Raw genomic sequence first — 13625 nt, 5'->3', positions numbered from 1 at the left:
TCCGTCGCCGCCACTATCTCTCACTCATGTGGCTATTGCGCTTTTACGGCAGCTCCAAGCAATCGTCGCTGCTTCTCGCACATCCGCAACCGCCTTGCACCACCGCCATCCATGGCCCTCCTACCGCCATCTTTGTCATCCCCTTGGTCAATCTAAAACATATCGACCTTCTTCGTGCTACGCCGCCTCACCCTTCCATCGTGGTTGTGCCCCGACCACCGCCACCTCCAAATCCAGTCGCGCCTCTCTCATCTCCTAGATCTACGCCCGCCACCGCTGTTGCTGCCACCCAGCATCGTCACCGTTGTTCGCGGCTTCCTTCTTCAAGTTTACCATACACTTGCGATTTTTCAGCTTTTCAATTGGTTTCTAAACTTAAAACGCATATCTGGTCTAACTCGACCCGCCAAAGCATCATCTGTTTTAGATCTGTTTAACCTAGATCTGACTCATCAAACCAGATCCGACCAATCAGATTTGTCCAGACCCACTTAAACCAGATCCACTCCACATCCGACAAGTTTGCCATCGAAGACACTTCAAAAGTGACTTCCATCCAAAATATGGAGTCCTTCCGACATATCTGCCATTGAAGACACTTCAAAACTACCTTCCATCCAAATTATGGAGAGTCCAGCATCTTCAGTTGCCTCCAAATCTAAATCTGTAGGTTTTTCTTCGCCTTTTTCTTCTTCACCTATCATTATCTCTGGAAAACTGGTTGGAAGTACCAATTATATGTCTTCTGCCTCTGTTGAGTTATGGTTCATGGGTCAAGAAATGGAAGATATACTAAGTACGAAAGCCGATGCAATTCTTGTTGCTGAGAGAGAGCAACCTAGAAGAAAACCGACACTCTTTTTTGCAACATGTTATGTCAAACAATTGATCCCAAACTATATGTTATTTACAAAGCACACAAGACTTATGTTCAGAGATGGACAAAGGCCAAATCTCTTTATACAAATGATAACCAACGTCTCTACTATGTTGTTTCCACTATTGTTCACTTGAAGCAACAAGATATGGATATGTCTGAATTCCTTGGCTGCATAGAATCCCTGAAGGAAGAGTTCAACTCTTTGTTGTCAATTGGTAATACTACAGACAGTTGCAGCAGCAAGATAAATTCTTTATGGTTTTGGGATTGATTGCCATTTGATCTGACCTTGCTCGGCTCCAATAGCCACTAATCCAACCATTAGTCTAGCTACTGAACATCAGCCCCTTAGATCACTAGTATGCTTTGCAGTTGCCTCTCTTGAAGATCCTCTACATTAGAAAGTATCTAAGTCTCCCTTCCTCTAAACATCTTTTATATCTTGGATCGTGTCTAGCTTTGGCTTCAAAGTTTGTTATCAGTTTGCAAGAGTCTCTGTAATTATATGGCAGCTTCAATTTGTCTTGCAATGCCCTTAAATTCCATGCGTGAAAAGCTTCAGACGATTGACACTTCTAACTTCTTTTTTAAAGCCAAAGTAGTAGCTCTGTCCTTAGGCTTGAATTTTTCTCCACACAACCGATAGCATTGCAGATAATTGAAGATTCTTGCTGGAGCTGATAAGGCAGATTGTAATTGATAAGGCTGATTTCCAATCCTTTAATAAAGCTGATAAAATTCTGATAAGGCTGATGGATCTGATGGCAAATTAGCTTCTTCTTTCCACAAAACAGTTTTTGCTTTGGAAAATCCTCTGATTTTAGGGCTAATGAATTGCTGATGGTGATACCTGATTGGATCTTTTGGCTTCTCTTCTTTGCTTAAAAGGAGAATAACGAAATATTTTATTAAACATATCCACAGTTAAATCGTCTTCGTCCTCAGAAAGAGAGCATAGGATAGCTGATCTAATGATTCATTAGTGCAGACCCTTATAGCAATATTACTGATAATATCCAAGGGCAGTGAAATGTTGCTTAGATAAAATTCCCGAATAATCTAAATCCTTCTTTCTTCCATCTTTTGATAGACTGATGGATCAATTTGATAATTAATTTCCTTATAGACATAACCAGGATTGGGAATGGTATATTCTACAAGGAACTGATATGGTGGAGGAGCAAATAAGGGTGGACCAATTGATGGATCATGCATCAAATACCTGTCCCATAGGGATCGTCTGACCACCATTTTACGGGTTCCTGGGCTTTTTGGCAAAGCCTCCAACCAATCCAACAAATTTGATTTGTCTTTACCACGAGCCATTTGCTGTGGACTAGCCAGACCATTACCCTGGGTCTGATCAGGTTTTGAGCCTAATGGCAATTGGGCCATAGGCTGATGGGCTAATTCTGATGTTTTCCCTGAAGGAATTCCCTGGTCAGGAAGAGAATTGGAATTTCCTTTGATAAACTCAATGTCAAAATCAAAGATGGCTAATAAAGTTTGCCAACGGGCAAAGATCTGTTTAGCTACAAGATTTTTGACATCCTTTTGTAAAACCTGTTTTGTTGATTTACAATCAATGCGGAGTAAAAATTTTTGGTTTAAAAGATCATCTTGAAATTTCATAATACACAAAACAATAGATAAAATTTCTTTTTTAATAGTATAATATTTTGCTAGAATAGGATTCCAGATACCAGAGTGATATCTAACAAGATGATCATGGTGATGATAATGCTGCTTCAGGATGCCTCCATAACCTAATTACGATGCATTTGTTTCCACAATTTTTAATGTTGATGGGTGACATAAATGCAGAAGAGAAAGATGATGAACATGCCACTTAATTTGCTGGACTGCATGCGTGTGTGTATCTGACCAAGGAGGTGGATTAGTTTTCAAGCGGTCAAATAGTGGTTTACAGATGGGTCTGAGGTATTGATTGAAGTCTGATATGTAATTGAGAAATCTTAAGAATCTTTGTAACTGATGTTTGTCTGATATTTTGTCTGGGAATTTTTTAGCAAATTCCAGAGATCTTTGGATGGGAATTATGGTCCCATTTCTGATGATGTGTCCTAAGAATCTGATTTTTGTCGGGAAAAGTTTGATCTTTGGTGCTAATACAACTAATCCATTTTTCCTGATAATGTGGATGAAAGTTTCTCAAATGCTTCCAATGCTGATAGATATTTTCACTGAAGACTAAGACATCATCAATATATACAATGGTGAATAGACTATGCGGTGAAGATATCATTCATAATGTTTTCAAATTTTGACGGAGCATTTTTAAGACCAAAAGGCATTACATTTCATTCATATTGTCCGAAAGGAACCATGAATGTTGTGTTATACTTATCCTTTTCTGCTATCTAGATTTGCCAGAAGCCTGATTTCATGTCAAATTTAGAGAAGATTTTTGCCTGATGAAGTCTTTTCAATAAATCTGATTTGTTTGGAATGGGATATCTTATCCTGATCGAGGGGTTTATAGTTGATGACTAATCTTGGGGTTCCTCGTTCTATCTCAGCATTCCTATTGACATAAAAAGCAGAGCAAGACCAAGGGGATTTTGATTTCCTGATTACGAAACTTCCATTCAATATAGAAGCATCTCTTTTTCCCTTCCTCAAATAACATAACCTCAACCAGCTGCCACCCTTCCCCCTTTACATTGGCATGTGAAGAGGTTGTCGTTATCAACACTGAGCTGAAGGCCAACAACTTGTTTCAGGCCCAAATGAAATGTGTGGTGTGTCATTTACAAGCTCAAGTGGGCTTTGAAGAAGCCCAATGTTTAAGTCTAGCCCAAGTCAGGGTGAATTGGGCCTAATGTGCTTAGAAGAAACTAAGTGCAATCTGGAACAAAAATGACCAACAATTTTACTCAGGTTAGGGCCAAATATAACTAAAATAAGTTGGCCCAAAGTGATATAATCATACAAGTACTCCCAAATGGGTTACCCAAGTGATTAGCCTAAGGTTCAGAAAGATTAACCCAAGTTAGAGCCTAAGTTGGCTAAGTGGGAACCTTTGCATGGTTAAGTTAACCATGAGTGGGTTAATTAACTCTAGTTAAGGTGTGGTTAGCGAGACGTTTAATTAAATAATGATTTATAATGGTTAAATAATAAAAAATCTATCAAATTAATAATAAGTGGCATAGTTGAGAGAAGTTGTTAAAAAGCGCCTCATAAAAATCCATGGCTCCAACCTTGCAAGTTCCTAAGAATCTCAATCAATGAAGATGATTTTTGGGCTCTAGTTAGGACTACAAATTGGCAAGATAGTCTCAAACAACAAGGAAAATATCAATTTAGCATGTTGAGGAGATATTAAGAGAATTCCATATGAGAAGAATTATCCATGAGATATTAGTCAATTAATGTCGAGAACATTCTAGCAGAGCAAACAGACCCTCAAAAGTTAGCTAGGTGATGACTCTAGCTCTAGCATAAGCAGTTCTTGCATAAAGGTTCAAGAGAGGGGAAACAAATGTCTTATAAATGAATTACTTTACAAGGCAAACTCGTCACACTTGGGCAAACAATAAGTTAACATAGCTATGTGAGAGGAATCTGGATTATACATAGAACTTATCATGCCATGTGGAACTTCCAAGGCAGCCTATGGTATGTACATAGACAAGTATAAAATCAATAAGGCAATGTTGACAAACAAAAAACTATTAAATATATTCAAACTCAGCTCTTGAATTATAATAGAAGATGATAATACAAACCAAAATGCACAGAATTACTAAGAGAGTAGTAAGAGTACTGCATTACTACAAATAAAAAATTGTCGAATATGTTCATTTTAAAAGAAGAATGCTCGCAATACCTCCTAAATTAAGGTACCTATTCTACTCTGGAATAAAACAGTGTTTCATAAATTCCTAACTATGGAAGATATCACAAGTATTTGGGACGAGCAGAGCCGATGGGATGAATCAAAAGAGTTTCAAGCTTATTTGATTGATTGGACTTTATAACTCACACATCACAATGATGGGCCCCAAGAAGCAACATAGGAAAGAGTAAAGATTGAAAATAGGAAATTAAGAAATTCAAAGGAATCATATTCAGATTAGATTTGTACTGGATCTGAATGAATCCTATCTATTCCTATCCTAAAACCCTACCCCTGACTACAAGACCCAATTGTACAAGGATTCTAGAGACACCTCCTCAAGTTGGCTAATGGAACTATCTATTGAAGCCTAGATGCTTCCTACACATCCTTGGTTTAACTAATAAGCTCTTGATGTGAGTAACTAGTGTCATATAATCATTAAAATGGTGCTCACTGCATCCCATGTCCCAACAACTATAACTTGCCATTGAAGATCCTCTATGGGGTGCTCTTCATTGAGAATGCCTGGGTAGCTTCAGGGCTTAGTTGATAGAACCCTCTGCTTGAGCACTTTGCATCTACTATAACATTCTTATCTTAGCATAATCATATTGTGGGCGTATTGGTCAACATTTTGAACCATATAAGAAATATAGTCTTGGAAGTCATTCCATAAAACTTCTCTTTTAGCTTTAAAAATATTTTAGGATCACATAAAATGTAGGGCACACTTTTCCACTTTAACAATCTTCTCTTTTATGAACAATTATTCCTAGATATCTAAACTGATCTTTTCTAAGGACAACTTCAAATCCGTCTCACAGTTATAAGTATTTTCCATATAAAATCTTATTGAACAACCCTCAAAAGTCCATATTAATAGCATCTGAAAAGCTTAGGGCATTGAAATCTTATTTTCTAAATTGATTACAATTTTTTAAGTCGCACGTAACCCTTAGAAGCAATGATAAGATTGCTCCTTTGTGACCAAAATGTCATAGGTTTGAGTTATGGAAATGGCCCTTTCCTTAAAAAAAAAAAAAAAAAAAAATGCACTGGGAATATTGAATACAAAATATGATCATCAAAAAGTAGGTAGCCCCATGCATTGGGAAGCCTTTTGTTTCAAAGTTGCTTGCAAATGTTTTCCCAGTGCTATCTTGCAAAGCACCTTTACATTGGGCCTTAAAAACTCAAAAGTGAATGTTAAAGTAAAGGTGCCTCAGTGAGTCAAATCTATAAGAGTCTTTTCAAAGGCAAAGTTTGTTCACTTGAACATTTGGCATGCTTCATGATCTCAAGATCATTCACCTCCATAGGAATATGTATTCAAGCATTGACAAATCAAAAGGATAATCCTTTGAATACATAGGAACATGCACCGATATCCGTTTTTGTTCTTCAATCTCCAAGTTGCATCTTTTTTATGCTAACTTCAACACTTCATATTTTTCACAAATTAAATTGGAATAATTCTAAAATTCAAGCTCCATGCGCAAATTTGTCAAATAAAAAAAAACTAATATATTTAATTCAATGAATCCTAATTTCCAACAAGTAACATCTACAAAACTTAAGAGAACAAAGTGAAACGCATAGATTTGCAAATGACATGAAATCTTCCATCAAATACATTCTTATTGTTTGCTATCAAAAGCAATTTTAGAAAGCCCACCTACCCATTTGGCATGACTATTCAAGTGAGTACAAAACTAGTTTACCCATAGATAGACCAATAAACATCTTTTTCTATATCAAATACTGCATTTGGTTATTTCATTTAAAGACTACAGGATAATTACCATCATGCTAAATCTCACTAGATCTTCGAATCTTTTAAATCCTTTTTCTTCAGTCAAATAGTAGTCATCTTATAACACCTAGAATCCAATGCAGGGAACATGAAAAGAATTTACCTCTTATATTTTGTAACTGCAACTCCCTTGATATAGACAGCCCCTGCCATCCCTAAAAGACGCAGAAACAATAGGATAATACTGGGGAAAAAGTAAATGGCATCATTTAAAATGACAATAAACAGGATTCAATATTCTTTATTTTTTGCCCAGAACACTAAGAATTAAGGCACAAATAAATAAAAATAAAGAAAATAAAAATTACATAAACTCAAACCAATAATGTCTAACACCCTGTTTTGGGTAGCCTTTTCACCATTTCAACAACACGACATATGGAGCAAATTTCCAAATTTCATTTTCTTTTACTTTCCAGACAACTGCTAGATGGCGGATATATCATGAGCCAGGAAAAGAGAACAATATTAGAATTCCTAAACCAAGCCAGTTAATTAGATAGGAAAAACTAAAACAAATCGTTTAAGCTATACCTATACAGGTATTAAACAAACTTAGAAGGTTGAAACTTTTACACACGCTCTACCAAGGTTTCCTCAATAACCATCAACGTTTCACCATCAAGTTCTCATGACTCAAAGCCAAAGTTCCCAAACAGTAGAAGATAACTAATGCATCTAAATGAAACAGAATTAAAAGAAAATGCTCAAGTTATTACGAGCAAGATGAAGAGAAGAAAAAATCCTAAAACACGAGACACCACCCCCCCCCCCCCCCCAAAAAAAAAAAAAAAAACACAAGTCCAGGTAGTCGAGAGCTTATTCTGATCCAGAAAGCGACGAAGATAAATCCAGAGAGTAATGTGTGGGCGAGACTGAGGTTCTAGGGTTTTTGAGCGTCGAGTGGGAACGTACCGAACTGGAAAGAAGGAAAAGGAGGGGAATCGAGCTGAAGCCACATGTTTTTTCCCTTGCGGTGAGCGGCAACGATGGTCTTGCCGAGAAGAGAGGCTTGGAAGTGGGAAGGGGACACGCCATCGATGACCTTGGGATCGTCGGCTATGATCGATCTCTTGATCTTCTTGCCGATGCAGTTTTCCTCGATGGCTCTTCGAGCGGCTTCTACCTCTGGAAGCTCCGGCATTGCCACTGGCGTCGTCGTCGCCGATGCTCTGAAGCTCCTGAAGTTTTCGCGCGCTTTTTCTGTCGACGCCTCCCTGCTTAAGAGAGGAGAGGGACAGAGATGGATTCCAGCGAAACCTCGGGAGACGCGGCAGGCAATGGAAAGGAATGGCACGTGACTAGCACGTTTGCGCATCCCTTGCAGGCTTTAGCCTTTTATGTGTAGAGTGTGCAGAGTAATCCTATTTATTTAGATTCGATTTTTAATTTAATTAATATTTTTAATTAAAAAATAATATAATAAAATATAAATATAGATATTTGTATTTTTTTAATAAAAAATATCAACTAAATTAGAGATTCATCCCCATAAATAATATTATTTTTATATTTATAGAATATGACATGATGGGATGCTTGCAATTTTTAAAATATATATATAATATAATAGTTTTTTAAAAAAATAAATATTTAAAAATATCTTGAAATGCACCCCTTTAATTTAAAAATTACACCATCGAGCAAAATTATAAAAAGAGGAGATCTATAATTTACTATTATAGTAGTTAATCTCTTTTATTAAGAAACAAAAAAAATTACATAAAGTTGTGTTCGATGAAGTTTTTGAACACGAGCAAACTAAGAAGGTTTTGAGAAATAATAAAATATAGGGAATAAAATATATATATATATATAATGTACTATCAATTAGAGATGGCAAAAATGGGATTGGCTCATTGGGGCTCGGCCCGGCATCGGGCTAGGGCTAGCATTTTGCTGGCCCATTTAAGGCCGGGCCGATTTGGCACCGGCTTGGCCCGACGGGCCAAATGGTGGCAGGCCGGGCTGGCCCGCTTGACCAGTTAATCAGCCACACAACCCCCCCAAACAGCCCTCACCCTCTATCTCGCCCTCTGTTGCCCTCGCCCTCATCCTCGTCTCGCCAGTCGTCGTCCTCACTCGCCCTTTGTCTTGCCCTCGCCCTCACCCTTGTCTCGCCCTCGCCCTTACCTCGCCCTCTGTCTCGTTTTCGCCCTCGCCCACGCCCTTCGCTCTCGCCTTCACTCGCCTTCTGTCGCCCATGTCCCTCGCTCTCAGTCTCTGGGCGAGCTGGGCTGGCCCATTTGGCCCGCGAGCCTGTGTAGGGCCGGGCCAGGGCCAGCAATCTGCTGGCCCGTTTTTAAGCGGGTCGATTTGGCCCGGCCCGCGAGCCATTTGGTGGCAGCCTGGCCCGGCCCGTTTGTCATCTCTATTATCAGTGTATAATTGAAATTAAATAAAAAAAAATTGATATAACTCTTAAAAGAATACAAAATTAGGCCAAAGATTAAAAACATGTTAGAAATTTATTTTTCTATAATTTATTCTGAACATTACTTTTAAACATTCACCAAATACTATGATCGCATATTTAAGCATAGAAGATGTATAATTATTATAATATTTTATACGAAAATAATTAAATATTTTTAATTTTTTTATAAAAAAATGTGTATGATATAAATATTTAAAATTTTTTTTCATGAAATTTATTTTTTAAGGGAGTGAAATGATTTTTGTTTTCTAGGCAAATATTACGTAGAATTAAATTATATGTAATACAATCAAACACACCTAAACGTAAGATGGGTTGAGCAATCTGGAAGTCTACCCAATCTAATTCATTTTTGTAGCAAATTAATTTTGTCTCGATTTATCATTTATATAATAGGTTGAGTTAAACTTAACATTTTTGAACTTGCAGTTAGACTCGTTTGTAGGCTTAGACTATTGTGTCGGCCTAAATTTTAATTTTATAAAAATAACATTATAAATAACTTAATTAAAAATTTGAATTTTTGATATTTAATTTAACAAAATCACTTTAAAAATCATATAAACAATGTCACAGACTAATAATAACAGTAATTAATAAATTTTAAATAATTTATATGGTTGTACTTTCCAAACCAAATCCCCAGTGACAATTTTGTTACTTCTTAAACCATTGCCAAACTATGCAAATCATAACTTAGCTATATATCTAGACAATTTAAGAAACATAATCATTAAAGGTAAAAAAAAATAGTATTCACCCAACAAAATTAAAGCAATCTCATGAAATATCAAAAATAATAAAATTATAAATTAAAAACACAACTATATATCAATGCGTCTAAATTGTAAAATGATCAAGAATTAGCGATTATATAGATTTTTTAAACCTCAATTAAAAGGTATAAGTAATCGATTTTATATGTCAACTTATTAAATTATGATATTCTCATGGTTGGTTTTTCTAGTAGTTCAAATCATTACTTATTGCCTAAATCAAAAAAATTATAGTTTGGCAATTTGGGTCAATTCGATTTGGGTAATTCTGTTTTTTTTTCTTACACACTCTTTCAAAATTTCAACATTTACTTTCCAAAAGTTTATTTTACAAGTGTAATTTGCATTTTTCAAAAGTATTTTTATATCTTAAATATTAATTAACTAAACAGATTTTTAAAATAAGTCAATTTGGTAGACTTCTACCGAGCTTGTCTTGTCTTGTTAAAGCTTCAAGCTGGAGCTTAACTCGACTAATAATTCAACTCACGATTCACTAAATTGACATTGAGATATCGCTTATCCGATCATTCAATCCATATCGTGAGGGATTGAGTACAATACTTTGCTCTTGAGAGAACTAATTAACTAATGAGTCATAATAATTAATCCAACACTTTAATCATGAAAGAATTAAAGTCCGAGGATCACATGAAAATATGATACATATGTATAATTACTTTTCAAATCATAATAAACTAAACCCTCTTTCTACCTACCAAACTACAGTCTACCGGAAACATAACTCAAACGGGTTTGAAATTTGAACGGTTTAAGTTAAGTGGAAGAAGAAGAAGAAGAAGAAGAAGATGATGATGAATGGTGTTGATAGGTGGGAGAGTGGAGAGGGAACAAAGGCAAGAGCTCCGGGTCAGAGCCTCTAGGCGTACTGAGTGGACTCGGGTGCAAGTAGAAACCCTTCTCTGCGATTGCCCTCTCCTCCTCCTCCATCATCTCCAGCGGCGACACCGGAGACGCCTCCTCGCCGAAGCTCCGCTGCAGGCCGCCGCCGAGCTTGATCTCCAGGTTCCTGGCGCCGCTCTGCCTCCGCTCGTGAAGCCTGAAGACCGATCTCCTCATAATGCCCATAATCTCGCCTGCCACGGGCTTTCCGGCGAGGCGAGCCGTGACGGGGAGCTTCTGCGTCGCCGGATCCTGGGGCGCTCCGGTGAGTCTCTGGACCACCGCTCGGAAGTTGGATGGGTCGGCTTGGACGAAGAAGGTGGTGGGGGTGGTGTTGGCCGCTAGACAGCTGGGTTCATTGTCGTTTGTGTTAGGGTTTGAAGAAGATGAAGGAGGGGCGGCCATGGAAGAGAGGTTGGAGTGGAGAAGAAGATGATGACAGAGAGAAAGAGGTTGAAGGAAACTGACGGCAACGAGAGGTGGTGGTGGATGAAATATAATGGCGGTTTTTATAATGTTTTTAGAAGCTCTTGCCGTTAAAATGATCCTTTTCCTTCTTTATTCCAATAATAATAATTTTGTACATGTGAAATTGAGATGAAAGGACTAAAATATTCATATGCGGGTGATAATTATAAACACCGAGACAAGGACATTTTGGTCATTTTGTCTTGTCAACCAATAAACTGAATATCTTTTATTTTTGTTTGGTATTTTTATTTTTGATTTTCCCGCTCGCTGTGCGGTGCTGTGCTTTGCTTTTATTTTGTTTTGGGTGCTGTAAATAAGATTGTCAGAGTGCAGAGCCATTCACTCATAAATAGGGGTGCTATTTCCACTCCTTTCTTCTTACTATTTCACCCGGGAGAGAAATTAAGGGTGCCAGTGCCGCCGGTGCTAGTGCCAGGAGGGGTGGGATTAGCAAAAGGAAATCAAGTCGGTCGGGAAGCTTTGAAATTTGAATGTAGCAAACAAACAGAAGAGTCAAGAGCAAGCAAAGAGGTGAGCCGTGTGATCTTCTTCTTCATCTCCCTCTTTGCTTCTCCATATACCGCTAATGTATTTAAGTATGATAAAAAATTAAAAACACATGCTTTTTTTTATATATATTTTTTAAAAAAGTTGAGTGGAGTAAGCAACAAAATATTTCCCATGACTTTTTCTAATAAAAGTTTTCTATAAATGAAATACTAATAGTGGACATATTACTAATACGACCGTATTTAAATATTTTAATTCATATTTATTAATGTCAGTCGTTATTTGAAACGTTAATATTGACTATTTAAGACATCCAACAAAATCATTGTTAGATGTCGTTTTGACATTTGATGTCTAACACTATATAACTAACAGTTGTTATTCTTTTACAGAAAAATATCACCAACAAACCTATTATCTTTAATAATATTTATAAAATATCTCGACTTTTTTTGTTGTATTTTCTTTGCTTTACTCTTCTTCCGCTTCACACATTTGCAATCACAACCTCTTTTTCTATATATATATATTTTTTATTTTCATTATTTGTCTTCTTTTATTCCTAAGTGTTATAATTCTAAAATTAAGAAAAATGTTTTTCATAATCACTAATTAATCCATTTCCATCATTTAATTAATTTAACATAATATATTATTTAATTAATTAACTAAATTGTTTGATATATTGTACTTCAATTATATGTGAACTCATTAAACTAATATGTATTGTTCTATTTATTTGGATAATAATTTAAATTTTAATCCTTAATAAAGAATACATTTTTAAGTTTATTTTAGCTTGCATTATTATTTGAATACACCTCTTCTTCAGATTGACCACTGAAGAGATGATTATTGATTTATTATTACTTTTTTCTTAACAAACAAATTATTAAATATATATATATAACTTAAAAAAACTATTAATTAATTAACAATATAATTCATATAGTGTATATATATATATATATTATATTCCACTCATACTTTTCTTAAAAAAAATTATATTTGATATCTTTGAGATTTGAATTAATTGCAAGCAATATACTGTGAATCAGAAAAATCAAACTAACTTAAACTGCCAAATTGCCAAACAACAAGATAAGCGGTAGGTTATAATTTGACAATTTCAATAAATCATCATCAAATTGATCACCCACTCAAATCCTAAATAAAACTATGTTTTTTTTTATTTATTTAATTATAAAATTATAGATTTTAATTAATTGTCAATAAATAACAAATTCACAATTTTTGAATTAATAATTTAAAATAAAAACTTTTAAAATAATCAAAGCATCATTTAACTTTTTTACCTCGGTTTCAACCATGTAAGTAAATTAATAGCTTTGGTGGGTTGGTGATGATGGGCACTGTCATAAAGCCTAGAATGGCTCAACCCTAAAAGTGGGTCCCAAGACAAAAAAAAGGACCCAAGAGGAGATTTGCCTGTCCTCAAGTCCCTTGGTCATGAGTCCGAAAATAATTCTAGGGCCCAAGCGGAGCCCATCTAAATAGATTTTATCTCAACCGATAAAGATGTATTTATCTTGCTCACTATCTCAAGACAGAGTACACATATAAAAGTTGAGTGTTTTATTAGAATTAGTGATCTAATACTTAGATTTAGATAATATTTAACATATATAAATTGAGACTAATGATGCATATCTTGTAAATTTAATAAAATATATTAACATATTTTATGGTTATATTTTTATTCATAGTTTTTCAATTTGTATATGAATGAGTCCTTAATTTTCTTAATAAATGTCTTATTCTTAAACTATTAAGAATATGTGATAAAGATACTTAAGTTTAGGATTTCTTAAAGATATTCATAGTCCTTAGGTTTATCATAAGAGAAAAATGATTAATCGATTATGAACTGACACGTGAACTACTGCATTTGATTAATATGAAATTCTAATGATAAATGATGGTGAGTCACGTGCCATAATTTATGAGAT

The 13625-nt window shown here is 35.5% G+C and overlaps 2 protein-coding genes across 2 annotated transcripts in view; both read right to left on the bottom strand.

Annotated features, from left to right (window-relative positions):
* LOC127790955 (formamidopyrimidine-DNA glycosylase) overlaps nt 1-7872 on the bottom strand; it is a 21323-nt gene extending 13451 nt beyond the window's left edge. Inside the window, exons 1-4 of the mRNA XM_052320690.1 lie at nt 7474-7872; nt 6662-6713; nt 5917-5929; nt 2014-2443 (exon numbers count right to left, since the gene is read on the bottom strand). Coding sequence (XP_052176650.1) covers nt 2014-2443; nt 5917-5929; nt 6662-6713; nt 7474-7702 — 724 coding nt within the window. The 5' untranslated portion in view covers nt 7703-7872. The remainder of the gene's footprint in view (nt 1-2013; nt 2444-5916; nt 5930-6661; nt 6714-7473) is intronic.
* A 2486-nt stretch (nt 7873-10358) lies between these two features.
* LOC127790580 (VQ motif-containing protein 11) lies at nt 10359-11181 on the bottom strand. Its single transcript, XM_052320150.1, has one exon. The coding sequence runs from the start codon at nt 11077-11079 to the stop codon at nt 10549-10551; it is 531 nt and encodes a 176-aa protein (XP_052176110.1). The 5' UTR covers nt 11080-11181; the 3' UTR covers nt 10359-10548.
* Nucleotides 11182-13625: the final 2444 nt, after the last annotated feature.

Source organism: Diospyros lotus, chromosome 14, assembly GCF_014633365.1.
Source record: "Diospyros lotus cultivar Yz01 chromosome 14, ASM1463336v1, whole genome shotgun sequence".
NCBI lineage: Eukaryota > Viridiplantae > Streptophyta > Magnoliopsida > Ericales > Ebenaceae > Diospyros > Diospyros lotus.
Note: the sequence above shows the minus strand (reverse complement) of the source record. Positions and strands in the feature narration are given on the sequence as shown.